General features: G+C 35.9%; 2 protein-coding genes across 8 annotated transcripts in view; one reads left to right on the top strand and one right to left on the bottom strand.

The window, feature by feature from the left end:
* Nucleotides 1-22,695, bottom strand: part of OSBPL1A (oxysterol binding protein like 1A) — a 266,632-nt gene that overhangs the window by 146,068 nt on the left and 97,869 nt on the right. For 2 of the 3 annotated variants that reach the window (XM_053902506.1, XM_019465523.2), the window contains exons 8-14: nt 19,372-19,433; nt 19,225-19,269; nt 17,904-17,977; nt 17,722-17,785; nt 7,896-7,994; nt 6,620-6,742; nt 677-758 (exon numbers count right to left, since the gene is read on the bottom strand). In XM_053902506.1, the coding sequence (XP_053758481.1) occupies nt 677-758; nt 6,620-6,742; nt 7,896-7,994; nt 17,722-17,785; nt 17,904-17,977; nt 19,225-19,269; nt 19,372-19,433 (549 nt within the window). The remainder of the gene's footprint in view (nt 1-676; nt 759-6,619; nt 6,743-7,895; nt 7,995-17,721; nt 17,786-17,903; nt 17,978-19,224; nt 19,270-19,371; nt 19,434-22,695) is intronic. The other variant, XM_053902507.1, reaches the window with a different exon arrangement.
* The window catches only part of LOC109276483 (E3 ubiquitin-protein ligase MARCHF11-like), an 88,957-nt gene that overhangs the window by 15,516 nt on the left and 50,746 nt on the right, over nt 1-22,695 (top strand). For 2 of the 5 annotated variants that reach the window (XR_008422242.1, XM_053902518.1), the window contains one exon: nt 22,296-22,597. The exons of the other annotated variants lie outside the window; for them this stretch is intronic. Coding sequence is in view for 1 of the 2 variants with exons in the window: in XM_053902518.1 (XP_053758493.1) it covers nt 22,296-22,326 (31 nt within the window). In the remaining variant the exon portion in view is untranslated. Of the gene's footprint in view, nt 1-22,295; nt 22,598-22,695 lie in introns of those variants that run through there. 5 annotated transcript variants of the gene reach the window in all.

The following is a 22,695-nucleotide window of genomic DNA, read 5'->3' on the forward strand; positions in this document are numbered from 1 at the left end:
AAACACAGCTTTTGATTTACAAAGTAATAATTGTTTCTGAATATGTAATTTTTATATTGGATTTTTGACTTTATATTTTATTTTGACTTTCGGAGTATTTATAGTCAACTCTTGATAATTTGTAACTAATGGAGACTGAAGGCATAAAAAATTACTACTGAAAGGTAGATTAACATTAGAAAGGTAAGTTCACATATGCATTCATAGAATCATAAAAGGCCAAGACCTGGAAACAACCAACACCTTCATTTGGGAAACAGAGACTCAGAGAAGTTAAACATACTATTCAAATTAACAACTGGTTAAGTGGCAGAGAGCAAGGATTCAAACCTAAGACAGTTTGATTCTAAAGTCCAAGTCTTCTGGGATTCATAAGAAGAATTCTCATTATGTAGCCAAAATGAATTTATAGCCCCCAAATGTTCCCTTTTTCTTTTCTTAAAAAATTAATCTACAGACCAGGCCTCCCCCATGAGTAGAAATTTTAAATAACTGTCTTAAATTTTCAAAATAGTCTTATCAAACATAATTCTGAATTGAATACTGAAAATTATCTAACATGAAGGATCAACATCTATGACAATGGGTTGAGTTAAAGAGTGGGTCTTATTTGTAGTTTGTTCCCCGTTTTTTTATTTTTGTTTTTTTTTTTTTGTTCTTTTTTTTTTTTTTTTACCTTTAGCCATGTCACAATCCTTAATCATTTTCAGAAAGTTGAAAATTTCCCTATCTAGTTTCTGTTGGCATTTTTGTGCTTTCTGGGAAAACAAAAACAAAAATAAAACTTATTAATACAGGATTTTTACAGTACATATGCTTTTAATATTTTTATCAAAACTTTTAGTTCATATGTTGATATACCACAATTGAGATATTTTCATAAAGAGAGAAAGAGAGAAAATTTCCTTAGAAATTGAATACTGCATTTAGTTAATCACATACAGATTAGTCTTTCTAAATTTTAAATACATTCAACATTTGTCATGTAGACAATATACAATTGCATTAATCACGTCTAAGAACTCATTACACCATATACATCCGAGTTAATTTCTGATTAATCCTTTTTGTGTACTTGATTAAGTTCATCCAGGAATTATAAAATGCATTATGAATATATTTTAAAAATTGTTTTTATTAAAAAAAAAATCTAAATGGTACTAACACTTAGAAATCACAAGCTGGGGCACCTGGGTGGCTCAGTCAGTTAAGTGGTAGACTCTTGACTTCAGCTCAGGTCATGATCTCACGGTTCATGGGTTCAAGCCCCGCAGGGAGCCTACTTGGGATTCTCTCTCTGTACCTCTCCCACACTCATTCTCACTCTCTCTCTCTCAAATAAATAAAGTTAAAAACAAAACAAAACAAAACCAACAACCCACTAGCTGATTTTTTGCTCAGCAATCTAAGTGCTCACAGCCTTCACATAAGCAGACCAATAAGGACATTTTCTTTGCAAGTCAAAGCTTATAAAAATAAGATAAAGTCAATTATAGAAAGCATCCTTCTTGCAATCTGAATTTTCTACATTTTTAGATCCTTAAAAGTAAAACATAAATATAGAATTTTATGACGTAAGTTCCATCCCATCTTAGTAAAGATTTGGAAGTCCAAACTGAAAAATCAGATAAGTATATTTGTTATATTAACAATGTAATTTTGAAGTTAGTTTTTTTATAGTTTCCCTTTAAAAAGGAAGAATAAGAAAACTATTGTCAAGTCACTTGGTTACGACAGTGAAAAATATTTATTGAGAACCTTGAGTTTCTTAATACTAGAATCACATTGTTATAGGTAGAGTAATACATTTAACCTTATGAATCTTCCCCTCTTTGTACTCCTAACCCCAAATGGCTCATCACTAAACATTTTTACTCCCCCCAAATCAGTCCTTCATGACAAAGTGACATAGATAAGCAGCCTTTTCTCCTTATAAAATTTTTAGTGCTTATGAAGCTCGCCTCACCCACAGCAGAATTATTCATGGTACCACATCAGTGACAATGTTCTCACACACTGTGTGACCACAATGTTCTCTTTAAAATCTACATTACTCTGTTTTGAGAGCTCTAATAACATCAAAATATAATTTTTTTTTTTTTTTTGGAAGAGGGAAAATACCTACACTATGCAATTTAAAACACCATAGAAAGGGAAATGGTATGCTGGATTGTTTTTTCAGACATAGTCTATAAACACAAGTGGAAGGTTCAGGCATTGAAATATGCACTGCAACCAAATGTATCACTCATAATTTATTAACAGAAAGTTGTCATTTTTACTCTCTGCATATTTAATACCCCTGCCCACGTGCAAGTCAATGCTACGGTTTTCACTTTTCCTTTCTATGGTCAAGGTCAGCTGGATGGATGCCTGAAAGGGATAGTTCCTCAGGTAATAAAGACAAGAATGGTCTCCATACCATTATCCTCTAATACTTGAATCACAAATGTTCATCTTAACATATCTACCTGACAGTTACTAAAAAGAGCTTCGCTGATCAAGGATTTACTTGTTTTAAAAGGTACAGAATAGGTTAGCTGGAGAAGATTTGATCTACACATTCCATTTTATAGTTAGGAATAACATGTCTTCTGTTCTCAACAATTGGTGTGGTTTTAGTCGATACTAAAAGGAACAGGAGAATATCAATACAATAAAATGTACAGACATTCTCTAGTTTGCTGTAGTTTCCCCTTAGCAGCTATGAGTTATGTTATGAAAATCTAAAAATCTATTTATGAAGATTAATGTATATGAGTTCTTTGCAGAGCCCAGCATCGTGTCCCATTGTTAACTTCTAGGACATTCACCTTATGTCATGCACTCTTTTTAGGTTTAAATTTTTTCCTTTTAATTCTACATAAACGGGATCCCACTATGAGCAGTGACCTAGTACCTGAAGTATGACAGTATTTTGAATCCAAGTTACCTGGGCACAGAACTCAAGAACAGGATTGTGTCCACAGCCAGAGCCCAGGGCACAGGAGGCACCCACGTGAGCAGCTGGGCGCATTCGCAACACAGGCCTCCTGCTCCCACTTCTGCCCACCCAGATCCTGGCTGCTGGTTTTGCGTAAATTGATGCTAAAGCACTTTATTACCTCTGGCTTAGAAAAACAGCTCAAAAATGTATATCAAGGGCTAGGGAGGACTGAATAGGATAGGGGAGAGGTCATTAATTCCAGCCTATTTGCTAGAGATGATCCACATTTCGTTAAGAACAGAAGCAGACCACCTCTACTCAAGGAATTAAAAGGGACAAACTACTGATATACACAACATAGCTGAGTGAAAGAGGACAGGTACCCGTGAGCACATACAGTGTGATTCCAATTGCATGAAATTCTAGAACAGGCAAAACTGATACCACCTAAAATGACAGAAAGATCAGTGGTTGCCTGAGATGCAGATGAAGGGCACTGCCTGGGAAGGGGCCCCAAGGAACTTCCTGAGGTGATAAAAATGTCCTCTCTGTCTCCCACTCCCTCCCTCCCCCTGTCTCTTGGTGGTTACAAAAGATATGTATATACATTTGTCAAAACATGTATATACGTGTCTTCACACTGAAGACATAAAATGAATTTTATTATATGAAAATTATACCTTGATAATATTAAACTTTTTAAGTAGTATATTGTAGAACCTCAATGACATTCCTCTTTGCAGAAAACAGCCAGGAATGTGAGTCGTGTGCCCCAGTGCTCATCTCCGCTCATCTCAGAGGCTTCCTACCTCCAGCCCAATCCATCTCCCCTCTATGTAAGTCCATCCAGAGTACATTCATTCTTTGTACCTGCTCCGTCATCTGCTTAGTGTTATTTCACAACAGATATTTACACAAAATTTAAAAAATTAAATCAAAAGATATAGAGAAAAAGGCAATTCTCTCTCACATACCTATCAGTCTATAGTCCCTGTTTTCCCCCTTTACCAGCCTCAAAGCAACCACCACTATTAATTTCTCAACTTGCCAGGGATGACCTAAGTCTACACAAATGTGTATATGTGTGTATATCCCTTTTTTTTCTCCCAATGTATAAAAGATACATCTTTTTATACCTTGCCCTTTTCACTTAACCATAAGTCTTAGATCAATATATATAAATCTGTCTCGTTCTTGTATAGAAAGTACCAGTCTTTATCAGCTCTGTGTTGATGTACATTCATCTTCCTGCATATTCACTTTAATTAGGCATCATTTATTCTTAAATCAGCAAAGTGTACCACTTTCTCACTTGATTAAATTTTAGCCTCCTCTGCTCGTTACTCCTTGTAACACTGAGTTATCTTACATCCTCAGATCCTACGGAACTGAGATATCATCAACATAGGAGACCCCTGCTTTGCTTGTGCCACCCCAAATCTGAGAGCCTATCCCTGTTCTACACTTTCTACAATGATGGAAACATTCTATACTGTCCAAAGTGGTAGCCACATGTGACTACTAAGCACTTGAATTGGGTGGAGTTAAAATGAGGAGTTGAAATTTTAAAGTATGAAGAGCCACATATGTCTCGTAGCTATCGTACTGCACAGTACATTTCTACACCAATACGGTGTTTGAATCTGTCTTCCCATTGTTAGATTTGAAATATTTTCAAAGCCACAACCATGAAGCCTGTATTTCTGTGATTTATCTTATACTTTTCTCCCTGGAGACCTAACCTCAAGGCAGTGATAGAGAAAAGAAACTGTTTTCAATTTTTGGAGGCCCTCATTTTGGGTGGAGATAAACTGAGACCAAAAGAACATGTAACATGGTCACTTTTTCAAGGTGGACATTTTTTCCCCATAACTTCTTGTCCAAAACCATGTTGAGGAAATAAGGTTAGTTTTATGTCAATTCAGATAGTTTTAGAGTATTCTAGTCCTACCGTTCCTAATTTTCTTTAGAAGTTTATAAACATCTAGGATAGATCTCATTTCACAAATAGGTCCCATAATATCCTTACAACTTAAGAATCCAATGATCAAAAGCATTCTGGAGCCAGTCTTACAATTCAACATACTTCACAGCTCATTTCAGATTTTAACCTGTTTTTGGACCAAATTTCAGCAGTTGAGACAGAGTTAAGTCAAGATTCACAGAATTGGCATTCAAATTCCATTGGACAGAGACATGTTTATAACCTGCACAACCTCAGAGTGCTTACCACTTGCTGTAACTCTCACAAACTTTGGGTGCTATAAAATCTAGAAGGCAAAAAAACTTCATGGTTTTAAAGTTAACATAAGAGCACGATATTCTAGTGAGTAAAAAATAGTTGAAGTTGTAACATGAAAATTTGAAAACTATGCCAAAGAAGAAACACTTTTTCAAGGAAAAAATTTTTTAATGATATGCAAGTTAGTATGCTTTTATTTACCTGTAGCTTCCATTAAAAAGGTCTTAAAATTACCATAATCCTAGGAAAGATACTGGTATGCTTTGTAGGTCCTTCTGGGTTTTATTATTTTACCTTATATTGAGGATAAATAGGAAAAGATTTCTTTTCACTTAGGGAATAAGGACTAAAAGTTAAAATATTTAGCACAGTTTTGTTTTTCATTTGTTTGACACAATTCTGGCCATAGATATTTAAACCTTCTTTCTTTACTCAAACAGTCTTAATGTTATTTAGATGCTCTGGTAGATGTTATTTTTGCAAAGTTCATGGATCTGAAAATTATGTTTATGGTTGCCACACTATACATTAGGCTTTAAAAAACCGAAGTAGCACTGGTAAAGCAAATGTCAATAAATTCTGGGGAATGTCTTCAACAGAACATGGAAGAGCTCAAACTTCTTAATGTTCCATCATAAAATTAGAAATTGAAAAAGCCCAAATCTCTTTCCTAAGTTTATAGGTCCTTAAGTCAATAAAACTCCTTAGGTACGAGCAAACTTCATTAAAGTTGTTGATTTAGAAACATTCAAATCCTGCAACGATTTTTTTTTAAAAAGATTAAAGTTAGTAAGCAAACTGCTATGTTCTGACATAATGACTTGGATTGAAACTCCATCATCCTTTCATAGTATAATTCTTCCAAACCCAATTCCCATTTAAAAGGCACAGCCAGAAAACTGATGCCCAGAAAAAAAAATAGTTATTTCATTTCAATTACATATGCTGCTATTTCTCTATGGATAATACATTGACGTCACCTCACATGAAGGCCTCTCCATTCATTACTGATGCTTTACCTTACTTTTCATCAATGAAGTTACAGATTACAAGTGGTTTTAAATCCAACTACCAGTCAGGAAAAGTATCACTATGGTTGCATTATTTAAACTCTGAAATATGCAGTGAAATCATAAAGGGCAGCAAGTCAAGCATGCTCCCCCTACTGGCGGCAGTTTTCAAATAAACCGACAATCTGATTACAGCAATGTGAAAATTTTAATAAAAAAAAAGATAACATAGAAGCACAGCCCTCTATATTTAGAGTATTATCTACAGAGACATTTGATAGTACCATCATAACAGACAACATAAATGGCAATAAAATGTTACCTAACAGCAGTGCTATCTCCATTGTCCTCAGATAGCTTAATTTCAAAACTTCACATTTGACAAGAAAGTTCTTGGTGACAGAGTTAGCTCTAAAAGTCAGGTTAGGTTTTTCTATTTACCTCTAAGGATTCCTTCAAGTCTACAGCGGAAGTTGCATCTTCCTCTTCATCATCAGTCAGTTGGTCCTGGGAACAGTAGTGAGTGCTGTACGCAGAATGATCTTCTATTGCTTCCAGCCAGTCCTGAAATAATCCAAGAATTGAAATAAAAGTGAAATGCATTTTTACTCAAAAGAGATAATATGACAATGATATAGAAAGCCTAAATTTACATGGAGAAAACAGCCTAAAACACACACACACACACACACACACACAAAACCAACAACAAAATGATGACATTTAAAAAATATCATCTATAAGTTTATATATTCAATGAAATTAATACATTATAAAAGCTGAATAATGGGTGGACATTTTTTCACTTAAAAATTATAGATTCTCAACACTGTTGGATATGTTATTATATTACAAACTAATATATCCGGAAATAAAATTTTACTAACTTGCAGTTGAGTTATAAGCACAAGAAACTCAGATCACTGTAAGAGCCAACAACTGCCTGGATGCTTTAACTTTCAAATCTTTTTTTAAAAATCAGTGATTTCACAAAAAGAATATTTGCCCTAAAAATACCTTTGTTACTTCCTTGTTTCTCATAGCATTACTCAGGGTCATATTTTACCATTTTATGATATGTTGGGACAGTCAGGCTTTAGTTGTTTAGGGTTCTTTGCAGGCGCAGGTTAACCACTTTGGAAATGGGCTCTTTTAACCCCTTATGTAGTTTACAAAAAAACACAACAGGTCTGCGAATACTCCTTTGATCTGAAGGAATATGGAATCTCTATTAAGTAACTGCACTATGAATTTCTGTCACATCAATCCCAATTTTCTTGCTTGCTGCTGCTGTTCAATTTACCACAAAGGAAGGCCGAGCCTACACAGTAATAAATCAGAACGCCTAAGCTGAAGCCAGGTTTTGTCATTTGTAAGCTCTGTGACCTTGGGAAATGACTTCAATCTATGGTCTTCAGTTTCCGCACCTATAAATTAAGGAGCAGACTACATCATTTAAGGTCTTTTTCCAAAACCAGTAAGGGTCCCTTACATTCGCAAAATCCAAACAATAAAGGAAATTATGAACAGAAGATACCTGCAGGGACATGTTGATAAAGAAATTAATTCATAACCCAAATTTCAAGATTCATCTTAATTGCCCCCATTAAAAAGGTACAGTCAAAAAGATTTTAGATGTTAATAGTGAACCTGTCTTATATTCTTTATGCTTTTAAATGCTAAGTTTTATGAAATATAAGTGAATCCATAAAATTACCTCTCTTGACTGTTGAAGGCTATTCTTAGGAACCCTGAAGCCATGAATAGTGTCATCAAAGCATTTAATAAAGAAGAGGCAGCTATCAGTGGATTTTACCTTGGATATAAAGAAGTCAGTAAGACAACATCATTCATGCACATAAAATAGAACCTTAAAATTATCTAAATTATCTATCATCTATCTATATGTAACAGTATTAAAATGACTTAATTATACACCACTGAAAATTTAAAATACCAACTGGAAAAACTGGGTAAAAAATGAATACATTGGGAATATCACACACATTGTAGCTTAGCTTTGTCTGAAAATATCTGGCTTTCATATTCTTACTCAAAGTAAATACTAACAGTCTATTAGGTATGTAGTTTTTTAGTTCTATCCTTTGTATTTAATAACTTAGCATGCACTTGGGCTGTAAAATCTAAATACCACAGCTCCAATTTCTTACTCATATCACTCTCCTGAACCTTTTGCCTGAGCGGAGTGTAGAAAATGTTTGAACTGTGTGTAAAGGAACTAGTACACATAAGATTCGTAAAGAAGGAAGAAAGGGAGAGAGGATAAAAAATAATTATGTCTTTAAGAATGGAAAAAGACAGACTTCTGCTACAAGACCCTAAAGAGGACCACACTCCTGGCAGGAAACAAATATAAAAGGCAACTGCCTAAAGGAACTGGAGAGTGAACAAAAGTTGACAGACTCTGATGGGGCATGCACATGCTCTCGGAGGAAAGGAAATAAGGAACTATGCAAGTAAGTTCCCATCCCCAAGATTTTTCAACTGGGACATAAAGTCCATAAGGTGGCACAAAACTACCATGGGCACAGGTGGAAAAACCCACAGCCTTCCTGTCTTTGAGAATTAATAAAGGAAACCAGGGAGCCAGAAATACTAAAGAGAGTGAGGGAATCCTCAAAGGGAAAAAGAGAAGGCATCCCCAAACTCTGTCTTTTCACACATGTAATTGATGCTGAGAAAAGATTCAAAGCAGTCACTTAAATCCAACCTCTGTGAATGCAGACCAGAGCTGCCAGCCAAGAAACAAGAGTTTACAATCTAAACCCAGCCAAGAAAATAACCTGCTAAAACAATAGAAATAACATTTAACAGAGGAAAACAACAGAAGCCAGAATCCCCAGAACTTAACATTCATAATATTAAGGATACAACACAAAATTACCTGATATGTGAAGAAGAAAGTGGAACACATTCTCAAAAGAAGTCTAATTAAAAGGCAAAATTTTCAGAATGGTTAACAGCGACCCACACATATGCTATATATACAAGATAGAAAATAAAGATCTATAGGTTATAAGGAAATGGATAGAAAAAGAGATACTGTGCAAACAGTCAGCATATGAAGGCCTGAGTGGTTATATTAATATTGGGCAAAAGTAAATATATCCCAGGAGATAAAGAAGACCACCATGTAATAATAAAAGGATCAATTAGTCAAGAAGACAACATGAATGCCATGTGAGCAATAACTGAGAAATGAACAGTTCCACAAGCACAGCTGGAGATTCTGGTATCCCTTGGAGATTCTGGTATCCCTCCTCTCATCAATTGATACAATTAGCCAAAAATCAACAAAAACAAAGATCTGAAAAACACCATCAACCACCATGACTGAATATTTATGACTCTACACCCAACCATAGCAAAACAGACATCATTTTCAAGTACATTTACTCAGATAATCCATACATAGAGCCATCAAACAAGTCTCAATACATTTGATAAGACAGAAATCATAGAAGATACATTCACTGAGCAAAATGGAATCATAAATCAGAAACAAAAAAAAAACCATAAAAACCCCAATTACTTGGAAATCAAATAACACACTTCTAGACATTCATTGGTTCAAAGAAAACAGAAATTAGAAAATATTTTGAACTAGATTATAATGAAAATATACCAAAATTAGCAGTAGGAAACTAAAACAGTTGCAAAGGTGAGGGGATAGCTTTAAATGGCTGTATTAACAAAGAAGATAAGCCTTAATAATCTAAGCTTTGACCTTGAGAAACTATTTAAAAAAGCAAATTAAACCCAAAGCACAGAGAAAACTTTTAAAAATAACAAAAAGCAATAGAAAACAGAAGAACAATGGGAAAATTCAAGAAAATCAAGGACTAGTTCTCTGAAAAAAATCAATAAAATTGATAAACTGCTAGCCAAATTAATCCAGGGAGGAAAAAAAAGACATAAATTACTAATATAAAAAAACAAAAGAGGGCACAACACTACCTATCATACAAACATTAAAAACACAATAAGGGAATATCACTAACAATAACTTTGATAATCTAAGAAAATAAACACAATTTTTTAAAGGCAGAAATTACAAACACCAACCCAAGAAGAAATGGAAAATTTGAAACAGCCCTTTAGCAACTGAAGAAATCTGAAATTACAATCCTTCCCATTAAAAAACAAAAACAAACAAAAATACAACCAAAAAAACCCCTTCTAGCCCATGAATTGTATCAGCATCTAGGAAAGAAATAAACCTAATCCTACAAAAATTCTTCCAAAAAACTGAAAAGGAATATTTTCTAATTCATTATATGAGACCTATTATTTCTCATATTAGATCTGTATTTCTGATTCCAACACCACACAAAAATAGCACAAGAAAATATAAATCAAAATCTACCAGGAACACAGGAGCAAAAATCTTTAACAAAATATTAGCAAATAATTTATGAAAATGATTATATATCATGACCAACTGAAATTTATCCCAGCAATAGAAGACTGGTTTATTAAATATGAAAAGCATTTAATAAAATTCAACAGATTCTCATAATAAGGGCTCTCAGTAAACTAGGAAATGAAAATAACTTCCTAAAGCAGATTAAGGGCATCTATGAAATTTACAGCTAATAACTCCATAATGAAAGGCTCAAAGCTTTGTACCTAATACAATAAACAAGAATGCTGGCTCTCACCAATTCTATTTAAAATTGTAACAGAGGTCCTATCCAGTACAATAAAGGATAAGAAAGGGCATACAGATTGTAAAGAAATGTAACCATCCTTATTTGCAGATGACATGACTGTGCATGTAGGAGACCCTGAGGAATGTGTAAAAAAGCTACCCAAACTATTAAAAACAAATTTATATATAATAGCAAAAAATAGAAAATGAAAATTTGAAGTCTATCATAATAGCTTCAATAAACACTTAAGAATAAATTTAATAAACAATTATAAAACATTGTAAAAGGAAACCAAATCAGATTTCAATAGAGAACAGATGCAATGTTCATAGCTTGGAGGTCTTGATATTGCTTAAATAGTCCTCTCCAAGAAAATCTGTAGCAATCCCAATCGAAACGACCATTCCCCAATAGTGAAAATTGATTAAAGACCTACAACTTACTGAAAAGCATTTATTCAAGAAAAATCTACTGAATCTCTCAGTAAGAACAGTGAATGGTGATGGAGTTTTAGCCTGAATATGCTCCATTCCCCCTTGCTCCTAACTCTATGGTAAAACTGAACCATGATGGGGCAAGCTTTAAACACTGGGGCTGACTTTACTTAGAGGGCCTTGAAAATCCCAAGCCTAGGGATTTGTCAAAAACAACAGCAATCTTGGTGGCAAACAATCAGGAAAAGCCAACATCACAGTACATGAGGTCTAAATATATTGGGCCAAGCAACAAACTGGCAATGAGCCAGATACTTAAAAAGCTCTCAGAAAAATGTTCAAAAACTAAATTGTATTTAAAGAATTAAAAGAAAGTATAATGACAATAACTCGTCAAATAGAAAATATCAATAAAAAGATGCAAGTTATGGAAAAGAACCAAATGGAAATTCTGGAATTGAAAATCACAAGAACTGAAATGAAAAATTCCCTCAACAGATAATCTGAGATGTAAGGGGGACCCAAAACAAAACAAAACAAAACAAAACAAAAAAAATCACTGTAGGGCATTATCACACGTACCAATAGACAATTAGAGTCACAGAAGGAGAGAAAAAAGCTGAAAAAAGTATTTGAAAAAATAATGGTTGAAAATTTCCCAAATTCAATGAAAACATTATACATTCAAGAAACTCAATAAACTCCAGTAGGATAAATCCAGAGAGATCTATCCTTAGACACATCTTAGTCAAACTGTCAACAGCTCAAACCAGAAAATACTAAAGTACTCAGAAAAGAGACTCATCAAATTCAGGGGGAAGCACAGTAAAATTAACAGCTGACTTTGCATCAAAAACAATGGAGGACAGGGACACCTGGGTGGTTAAGCATCCAACTTTGACTCAGGTCATGATCTTACGGGTTCGGTTCATGGATTTGAGCCCCACACTGGGCTCTGTGCTGACCGCTCAGAGCCTGGAGAGCCTGCTTCAGATTCTCTCCTTCCCGCTCTCTCTTCCCCTCCCCCGCTTGCACCCTATGTCTCTCTCTCTCTCTCACACAAAAATAAATAAATAAACATAAAAAAAAAAAAAACCTGGGGCATCTGGGTGGCTCAGTCAGTTAAGCGTCCGATTTCGACTCAGGTCATGATCTCTCATGGTTCGTTAGTTCAAGCTCCACATCGGGCTCTGTGCTGACAGCTCAAAGCCTGGAGAGCCTGCTTCAGATTCTGTGTCTCTGTCTTTCTCTCTCTGCCCCTCCCCTGCTCACACTCTTTGTCTCTCAAAAATAAACATTGAAAAAAAATTAAAACAAAAACCAATGGAGGACAGAGGTAAGGGGATGACATATTCAAAGTGCTGAAAGAAAATTTCTCTGTCTTGTGTAACTACTGTTCTAAAATGAAGGCAAAAAAAAACTGAGACAATTCATTAGGTATACCTAACAAAAAAGAATAAAATCAAAAAAAGTTACTTAGGCTGAAAGAAAGAGACACCAAATAAGAAAAAAGAAAAAAAAAAAACCTGGTGAAATTGCATAGGTAATTCTAAAATAGAGTATTTAGTTTCTCTTTTCTCATATAATTTAAAGCAATTTACACAATTGTAAAATTGTATGGTTGGGCTTGTAACATACTAATGTATGATATATGACACTAATAGCACAGAGGATAAAGGAAGGAATGGAGCTACAGTGGAGCAAGGAAATGACTTCTAAAAATAACCCATACATCCACTGAAAAAAATAAACACAACTAGAAGTGATAAAAATATGAGTTAGAGTAAGACTCTATATATTTTTTCTCCTCTATTTTAAAAAACACAAGAGATTAACATAAATCCCCACAAAAACTGATACATTAATGCTCACAGCACCATTATTCTTAAGACCCAAAAAGTGAAAACAACCCAGATGTTCCTTAATTGATGAATGGATAAATATGGTCTATCCATACAATGGAATATTATTTGGCCACAAAAGGACTGCAGTAATGATACATGCTATAATATGGATGAACCTTGAAAACATTACACTAAGCAAAAGAATCCAGAAACAAAAGACCACATATTCTATGATCCCATTTATATGAAATGACTAGAATAGGCAAATTTATAGAGACAGGTATTAATGGCTACCTAGGGAACTCAGAGGAGGTGGTACTGACAGGCACTCAGATATGATTACTAATGGATATGAAGTGTTTTTTTTGTGGAATTAGGGAAATGTTCTAAACCTGACTGGTTATGGATGCACAAGTCTATGACCATACAAAACATTACTGAACCATTTTAAGTAGGTGAACCTTATACAATGTGAATTATAGTGCAATAAAAATATTTTAAAACAAAGAAACAGACATAAAATTGTATAAAGCAATAGATGTAACACTATATTGTTGTTTTTAAACATACAGAGTCATGATATATATAACAATAACACAAAGGAAGGGGGTAGGAAGTGCAACTATATTAAAGTTCTCAGATTTTATGAAATAAAGTATGAATTGTGATAGATTAAGATGTATGTTATAATAGCTAGAGCAACCACTAAGAAATAACTTTAAAATACAGTAAAATATAAACAAAAGGAAACGATACATGAGAAGTATCTCCCTTATGTAGAAGAGGAAGAACAAAGAACGACAAAATGGCAGCAGAAATCCAACCATGTCAACAACATTAAGTATAAATTAAACATTTTTTTTTAAAGATTTTATTAAGTAATCCCTACACCTAATGTGGGGCTTGAACTTACAACCCCGAGATCAAGAGTTATACACTCAGGGTGCCTGGGTGACTCAGTTGGTTAAGCATTGAACTCTTGGTTTCGGCTCAGGTCGTGATCTCATGGTTGTGGGATTGAGCCCTGAGTCGGGATCTGTGCTGGCAGTATGGAGCCTGCTTGGGATATTCTCTCTCTCTCTCTCTGCCTCTGCCTCACTCATGCTCGCTCGTGCTCTCTCCCCCTCTCTCAATAAGTAACTAAAAAAAAAAAAAAAAGTCATACGCTCAACCAACTGAGCCAGCCAGGTGTCTGTCCTTCATTAAACATTCCTATCACAAGGCAGAGTTTGTCAAATTGGATAAAAATACCCGATACAACTCTATGTTCTCTATAAGTAAGTTTCAAACACATAGATAAGCTGAAAATAAAAAGATGGAAAAAGATCTACCATGCAAATGGTATTCGAAAGCTGGAGTAACCACACTGATTGTCATGGACTGAACTGTGTCCTCCCCAAATTCATATGAAGATCCCACCCTCAATATGATTATATTTGTAGATAGGGCTTTAAAGAGGAAATTAAGATTAAATGAGGTCAGGGGCGCCTGAGTGGCTCAGTTGGTTGAGCGTCCTACTTCGGCTCAGGTCATGATCTCGCAGTTCATGAGTTCAAGCCCCATGTGGGGCTCTGCACTGACAGCTCGGAACCTGGAGCCTGCTTCCCTCTCTCTGCCCCTTTCCCGCTCATGCTCTGTCTCTCAAAAAATGAATAAACGTTAAAAAAAATTCTTTTTAATAAAAAAAAAAAAAAGATTAAATGAGGTCACAAGAGTGGGGCCCTAATTCAGTAAGACTGGATTCCTTAATAAGAGGAAGAGAAACCAGGGAGACCTGCACACAAAAAGCCATGGCAGGATTGTCAGGCAGCTGGCTGCAATCAAGGGGAAAGGCCTCAGGAGAAAACTATCCCTAAACATCAGCGCTAAAACTATAAAACTCTTAAGAAAACATAGGAGTAAAGCTTCATGGGACTGGACTTGGCAATGATTCCTTGAACATGATACCCACAAGCACAAGTGACAAAAAGAAAAAAAAATAAATTTGACTATATCAAAATTAAAAACTTCTATGCATCAAAGGACATTATCAAGAGAGTGTAAAGGCAATCCATAGAATGGGAGAAAATATCTACAATCATATACTGGTAAGGGGTTAATACCTAGAATATGCCAAGAACCCTTACAACTCAACACCAACAAAAAAACCAAACAGCCCAATTAAAAAATGAGCCAAGGACTTAGATAGACATTTCTCCAAAGACAATAACCAATGCCCACTAAGCACATGAAAAGATGCTCAACATCACTAGTCATCAGAGAAATGCAAATCAAACTGCAATTAGATACCACCTCACATTCATTAGGATGGCCCATATTTTAAAAAAAAAAAAGGAAAATAAGTGCTGGTGAGGATGTGGAAAAAGTGAAATTGGAGCCCTCCCCCCCCCCCCCCCAATTACTGCTGGTGTGAATATACAACGGGGCAGCTGCTTTGGAAAACAGCATGAAAATCCCTCAAAAAAATCAAAAATAGAACTACCACATCATTGAACAATTCCACTATTAAGTCTATATCCAAAAGAACTGAAAGCAGTATCTTGAAGAGATATTTGCATATCCGTGTTCATTGCAGCATTATTCACAAAAGCCAAGAGGTGAAAGCAATCCAAATGTAAACTGAGGAATAAACGCATAAAGAAATGTGGCATATACATTATTCAGCCTTCAAAAAAAATTCCGGGCACATGCTACAGCATGGATGAATCTTGGGGATATCAGACGAAATGACATAAGGCAAATACTCTAAGATTCCACTTAGAGGTATCTAAAGTGGTCACACTCATAGAGACAAAAAGTACAAGAGTGGTTGCCAGGGGCTAGGGGTAGAGGAAATAGGCCGTTGCTTAATGGGTATAGCTGCAGTTTTGCAAGATGAAAAAATTCTAGAGATCCGTTGCACAACAAAGTGACTACAGTTCAAGCTACTGCACACTTAAAAATGGTTAAAATAGTAAATTTTGTTATGTGCTTTTTTACTATAATTAAAAATTTTCAAAAAGGAAAAAAATTCTGATACATACTGTAACATGAATGAATCTTGAGGACATTATGCTAAGTGAAATAAGCCAGTCATGAAGGGACAAATATTGTCTGATTCTACTTAACTTAGCTGAGGTACCTGGCAAGGTCAAATTCATAGAGAAAGTAGAATGGTGGCTGGCAGGGGCTGGGAATAGAAAGGAAAGGAATAAGTGATTAATGGGTACAGAGTTTTAGTATGGGAAGATAAAGAGAGTTCTGGAGATAGATGGTGCTGATGGCTGCAATATAATACAGATGTATTTAATGGCCCTGAACTGCACACTGAAGAAAAATTAAGAAACTGATAGTTGCAAACACTTATATTAGAAAAAAGATTTCAAATCAATACTCTAAGCTTCTACCTTAAGAAACTATAAAGTAGGGTGCCTAGGTAGCTCAGTTGGTCAAGCATCTGACTCTTGATTTTGGTTCAGGTCATGACCTCACAGTTCTTGAGCTCGAGCCCTGCACCAGGCTCTGTGCTGACAGTGTGAAGCCTGCTTGGGATTCTCTCTCTCCCTCTCTCTCTTCCCCTTTCCCGCTCATGTGCGTGCATACTTGCTCTCTCCCTCCCTCTCAAATAAACTTAAAAAAAGAAAAAAAACTACAAAGCAAACAGTCTGCTTAAAGCAGTCACACAGTGAATGCTCATTAGCTTGTGTTGATATGGGCCTCATAAAGATAAGCTTTAAGCAGACATTTTACAGAAGAAACAAAAGTTATACAACAAGGAGAGGCATAACACAGCAAGAGCTAATGGATTCCACAGAAGTTAAAGAGCAAGAAATTTTAAAAGGGCAGGGGGAGCACTTATTTGCGAGATAAAAGGCTCAACTAAGGAAAAAGCTTGGTAGTAAGTAGATGAGTCTATAGGGGGAACAGAAGACAATGGCCAAGATTACACTGAAAGAAAAAACAAAAGATTACACACACCAGATTAGAGAGAGGTTCCCTGGCCCTCTGGTCTAATGTGAAGGGAGGAAGGGGTGTGAGGACAATTAAGGGCTGGCTGTGTAATCAGGCTGTACTGCTGGGGAATGTGACAAGTGATTGCCACGACATATTGACAACCCTCAAGGATTTCAAGTAGGAAAGAAGAAAGCATGTCTAGGCTCCAGTCTTAGACTAATACCTAAGAGGAGAAACTCACTTTTTCTCCTGGTTGGTAAAGTATAACAGTGAACACAGAGGACCTAAGAATCCTAATTTTGACACAGGCTTTAAATTTTAACACCAGAAAAACTTCCCTTATCTCGATTTGCCCATGTATAAGTACACATATACATGTACACACACATGCATATATGTGTGTGAATATACACACATACACACACACAAAACATGACAGGCTCTTTATGTTTTCAGACCACTGCTATCTCATCCCACAATATGTGAAATAAACAAGGGTCCATTATTTTTTTTTAAAGAGATTCCACGGTTTTACTTGTTCTCAAATAAAAATACACACAAGTCCCCCCTACCCCAAGATTTGACAAGGCAGCTTTATAAAAATAACACTTGCAACACTGACTTCACAGTGTGGGCAAAAGATGCATGTGTCATCCTACCGTGCATACTGCTTGAGTTAAGTGTTTGCATCCCTGGCGATAAATATTATGGACTGCATCAGGCCTTCAAAATAAATATTACAATTATTAGAAATATAAATAAATATTAAAGAGATAAGTGAAAACTTTTAATCTTTCAAAATTTAGAGAATAAATTTACTAAGTATCAGGATAATACTTACTGTTTCCTATACCACGAAAGGACTCCATGTTCTAATACCACCCAGAATAATCTCCAGCCAAAAAATCTTGAACTCTAAGGGAAAAAATGGCAAGGATTTTCCAAGCTGATAGATCTAGATTCAAATACCTGACTGATAAAAATTAAGTTATGATAATTCTATTGTAGTCTTTCATGTAGATAGTACTGATGAATATTAAAAAATAATCAAACATGGGGGCACCTGGGTCGGCTCAGTTGGTTAAGTGTCCGACTTCAGCTCAGGTCAGGATCTCACAGCTCATGGGTTCAGGCTCTGCATCAGGCTCTGTGCTGAGAGCTCAGAGCCAGAGCCTACTTCGGATTCTGTGTCTCCCTCTCTCTCCTCCTCCCACACTTGCACTCTGTCTCCCTCTCTCTCTCAAAAATAAACATTATAAAAAAAAAAAATGATCAAACATGAACTAAGGTAACTAGGTGCAGTAATGAAAACATACCACTACAGGGGGACAAGAAGAGAAGAAATGGCATACTGATAAGATCAATAATGAACACAGTTTATAGTTCTGACAATATTGTCCAAGGATAATTATAGGACAATTTTCAATTGTGGACTTCAAAGACAAAGTCTAAGAATTAATTCTAATTTTATACAACATAAACATACTTGTGCATAAAGGGAGTGCTTGCAAATGCAAAAGAAAACACATACTCTAAGACAGTTAATTCTAGAAAATAAATGAACTCCAAAATGCAAAGAAATTTTTAGAACCAGAAAGATTTTGTATGTGTGTTCTGTGACAACTCAAACATTAAATTCCTATCAAGTCCTCCCTGTTTCAACATTCATAACAAAAACACTGCAATTCTATGATTAAACACTGTTCTGCATAAACTTGGTCACTTAAAAGTGTTCTTAGACCATCAACAAAAAGAGCAGCAATTGCTATAACAAGTGGAACCCTAACGAAAGCCAATACCACACACACACACACACAAAATGGTTTACATTGCAAGATCCAAGAATGCTTAAATCATTTTTTCTTCTGAAATAATTTTTGGGGCACCTGGGTGGCTCAGTTGGTTAAGGGTCCTACTCTTGATTTTAGCTCAGGTCATGATCTTACGATTTGTGAAATGAAGCCCCTCATCGGGCTGTGGGCTAACAGCATGAAGCCTGCTTGGGATTCTTTCTCCCCACATCTCTCTCCAGCCCCCACCCCCATGCAAGCATGGGCTCCCCACTCTCTCTCTCAAACATGAAAAAAAATTTTTTTTATTAAATAAAAATGGGGCACCTGAGAATTCTTTCCAGTTCTAGAAATAAGATCATCTCAGCCTACCTTCCAAAGAGGGCCCTCATATCGTTTCAGTGCTTTGTAGATGACCTATTGAAAATATGTTTTCATTAAAAATGCCATCTATGTATTTCAGGAATTCAAAATCTTTTTCTAAAAATGATCATATGCATGTAGTCTATTACTACGTACCTTATTACCAATAAGAATGTGTTTCATTTCAGCACCCTGGGCAAGGTCAAGGGGTTTCTGATCTGTGTAAAACACAAGGAAACAAACCATCAAGAGCTTAATTGTATATAACATGGATACTGCCATTACAGCATGAATATTCTTTCACTATTCCAACAACCACACCTCTCTCTTCTCCCCCCACATTACCCACCTGAAGTTGCCATCTCAACTCTTTCTGGCTTCCATTTTGGTAGCTAACTACTAAGCCAGCAAGATTAGCCTCAGAACACTCTGTACAGGTTCTGTGATCCTTCAAGCCTTCTTATACTTTAAATCACTGAATTGGTTTCTCATGGCTACTAAAACAAAGTACCACAAACTTAATTGCTTCAAACAATACAGATTAATTCTTTTATAGTTTGGGAGATCAGAAATCCAAAATCAGTCTCACTAGGCCAAACTCAAGGTGTAGACATGACTGCATTCCTTCTGGAGGCTCTAGGGGAGAATCCATTGCCTTGCCCCTTTTCTGGTTTCTAAATTTTGTGTTTGTTTATTTTTGAGAGAGAGAGAGAGAGAGAGGTGAGGTGTGGGGGGGGAAGGGACAAGAGAGAGGGAGACAAAGAATCTGAAGCAGGTTCTAGGCTCTGAGCTGTCAGCACAGAGACTGATGCAGGGCTCCAACTCAAACCGTGAGATCATGACCTGAGCTGAAGTCACTTAACCAACTGAGCCACCCAGGCACCCCTTTTCTGGTTTCTAGAAGCCACCTATATCCCTTGATTTGTGGTCCTCCCATCTTAATTAAAAGAATTTTTTTTATTTTTTTTATTTTTGAGAGAGACAGAGCATGAGCAGGGAAGGGGCAAAAAGAGAGGACTACACAGAATCCAAAGGCTGAGCTGTCAGCACAGAGCCCAACACAGGGCTCAAACTGTGGTCCTCCTATCTTTAAAGGGCATCACTCCAACCTCTGATTCCATCTTTACGTTTTCTTTCTCAATGTTCAGATTCTCCTTCCTCCTGCCTGTAAGGACAACTGTGATTACACAGCCCCCCATGATAATTCAGGATTATCTATCTCAAGATACTTAACTAATCACATCTTTAGGGGGCTGTCATTCAGCCTACCACAGCCACTCTTAAGCTGCTTCACCAGAGAACAGGTAGCAGAGAGAGATCATAAGCAAAGAGTGTGATGGTCCACAGTTGAGGACAAAAGAAAAAGTGATAATGGAGAATGAAACCAGCAAGGCATTATAGTAACTTTTGCAACCTTATTCATGCAAGCACCCTATGTTTTGCCAAACAACAAAAACAGAATTTGTTAAAAGTTACTTATTGAGCTTTGAAGTGAACAGGATGCTATATGAAATAAGGTCGCTTAAAAAAAAAAAACAAAAAACAAAAAACCCAAAAACCAGTCATGTTATAACTTGGGAGTAGAAAATGGCCCTTTCAAAGTAACATACCTGACCAGAACTCTGTTTATGCAGTGAGATAATATATTCTATCAAATAACCTTTTTATAAGTACCAAACACCTGGCATGTGTTGGGCAGTTTTTTGTATGAATTTCTCCTAATAAGGGTCTATTATGCACCAATTAATATTTTAGGCACTGGGGATTCAGCAGTGAACATGACAGAAAACATGGGAGGGGGGCAGGGAAGGCACAGAAAAAGGGTAATAGTAAATTAACAACAATTACATGCCAGATAAACTATGCTATGCTGATACTTTATAAGTGAATGATGTGATGGAGAATGACTAGGATAGCACTTTAGACTGGAGACTGGGCAACTGATCAGGGTAGGCCTTTGTGAGGAAAAGGTATTTAAATTGAAAGGAATGATCTAGGCTTGGGAAAATATAGGGAAAGGCATTCCAGTAGATGGAACAGCTAATGCAAAGGCCCTGAGGTAGAAAAAATTTAGTGGGCAAGAGAGGTAGAAAGTCAGAGAGGCAAAGAAGCGTATTACGCCAGGGCTTTGTAGGTCAGACCTTTCTGAGTCAGTACAAGGGGTATGGGTTATTATAAATATGATGAAAAGTCACTGAAGGGTTTTAAGAAAAACAGTACACTATCCAACTTACGTTTAAAACTCTATCAAAGTGTTAAAAAATACTTAAAAGTATAACTGGGGAAATGCAAACTTTGGCTCCTTGATATTTTTTTAACAACTATGTTGAGATATAATTTACATACCATATAATTCACCCATTTCAAGTGTACAATTCAGTGGTTTTCAGTATATTCAGAGCTGTGCAACCATCATGTGATTACAGGTTTGTTTTTTTTTATACCGAAAAATTTTTTTAAGATTTTGTTTTTAAGTAATCTTTATACCCAACGTGGAGCTCAGACTTACAACCCTGAGACCAAGTGTCACATACTCTACTGATTGAGCCAGCTAGGAGCCCATACACTGAAATATTTATACACAAAAATAACGTAACTGGACAGTGGCCATTATTGAGACATGTCTGTCCTGGAGACAGAGAGATGGAGAGAGTGGGAGGGAGGGAGACATCAATTAATTCTATTATTATTTTTTAAGGCTTGATAATTTCCATAATAAAAACATTGTTTTTAAAGATCACCATGGCTACAGTGTGGAAAATGCCTTGTGAACGTGGGCAAGAGAAAAGTAGAGATAATATGTACAAAGCAATATCAATAGTCCAGGTGAAAGATAATGGTGGTTTGGACTGCAGAGTTAGTAGCAGAAAATGTGGAGAAAAATTCACAGGTTTCAGCTTCTAGAGGTAGATTTATAGGACTAATGGGTAAAACTTGGATTATATATTATTGCCTTAGTGGGGAAAAATTTTTTTAAAGTGTTAACTGAGAAATTAATAACCAGTTTAGGTTTTCTAGCTAGCATATAGGAAGAGGTCTTAAAAAAGGTCTGCCAACTGTTATTTTTATTCTATCTACAGGGCACTTTTGAGAAATTATTCCTTTAGGTGAAGAGGAGGAGAACAATGTGATTTCTTTCATGGAATTCTGCCCTAACACCAAAAATAAATTCTGAACTCCTGCCAACTAACTGAAATCCCAGCACCAAGCCTTCATTTCTAGATTCAGTGCCTAAAGTGCCTGGCAGACAGTAAGAATCAAATAAAATGCTTTCTGAACTGAATGAAATAGCCTCCCTACCTGGAGAAGCATCATAACCAGACACTTCAAAATCTCTTATCAAGCACAACAAAATAAAGTAAAAAACAGAAATGATCCAATATTTACATTTGTATATGATATACATTTGTCCCTTAATGAAAACACTAAATGTCAACATTCCTCAAAGGAATTTACACAGAATGTAATTTCAATAACATA

This window comes from Panthera pardus, unplaced genomic scaffold (assembly GCF_024362965.1).
Source record: "Panthera pardus isolate Hobbes unplaced genomic scaffold, ASM2436296v1 HiC_scaffold_15, whole genome shotgun sequence".
NCBI classification, from domain to species: domain Eukaryota; kingdom Metazoa; phylum Chordata; class Mammalia; order Carnivora; family Felidae; genus Panthera; species Panthera pardus.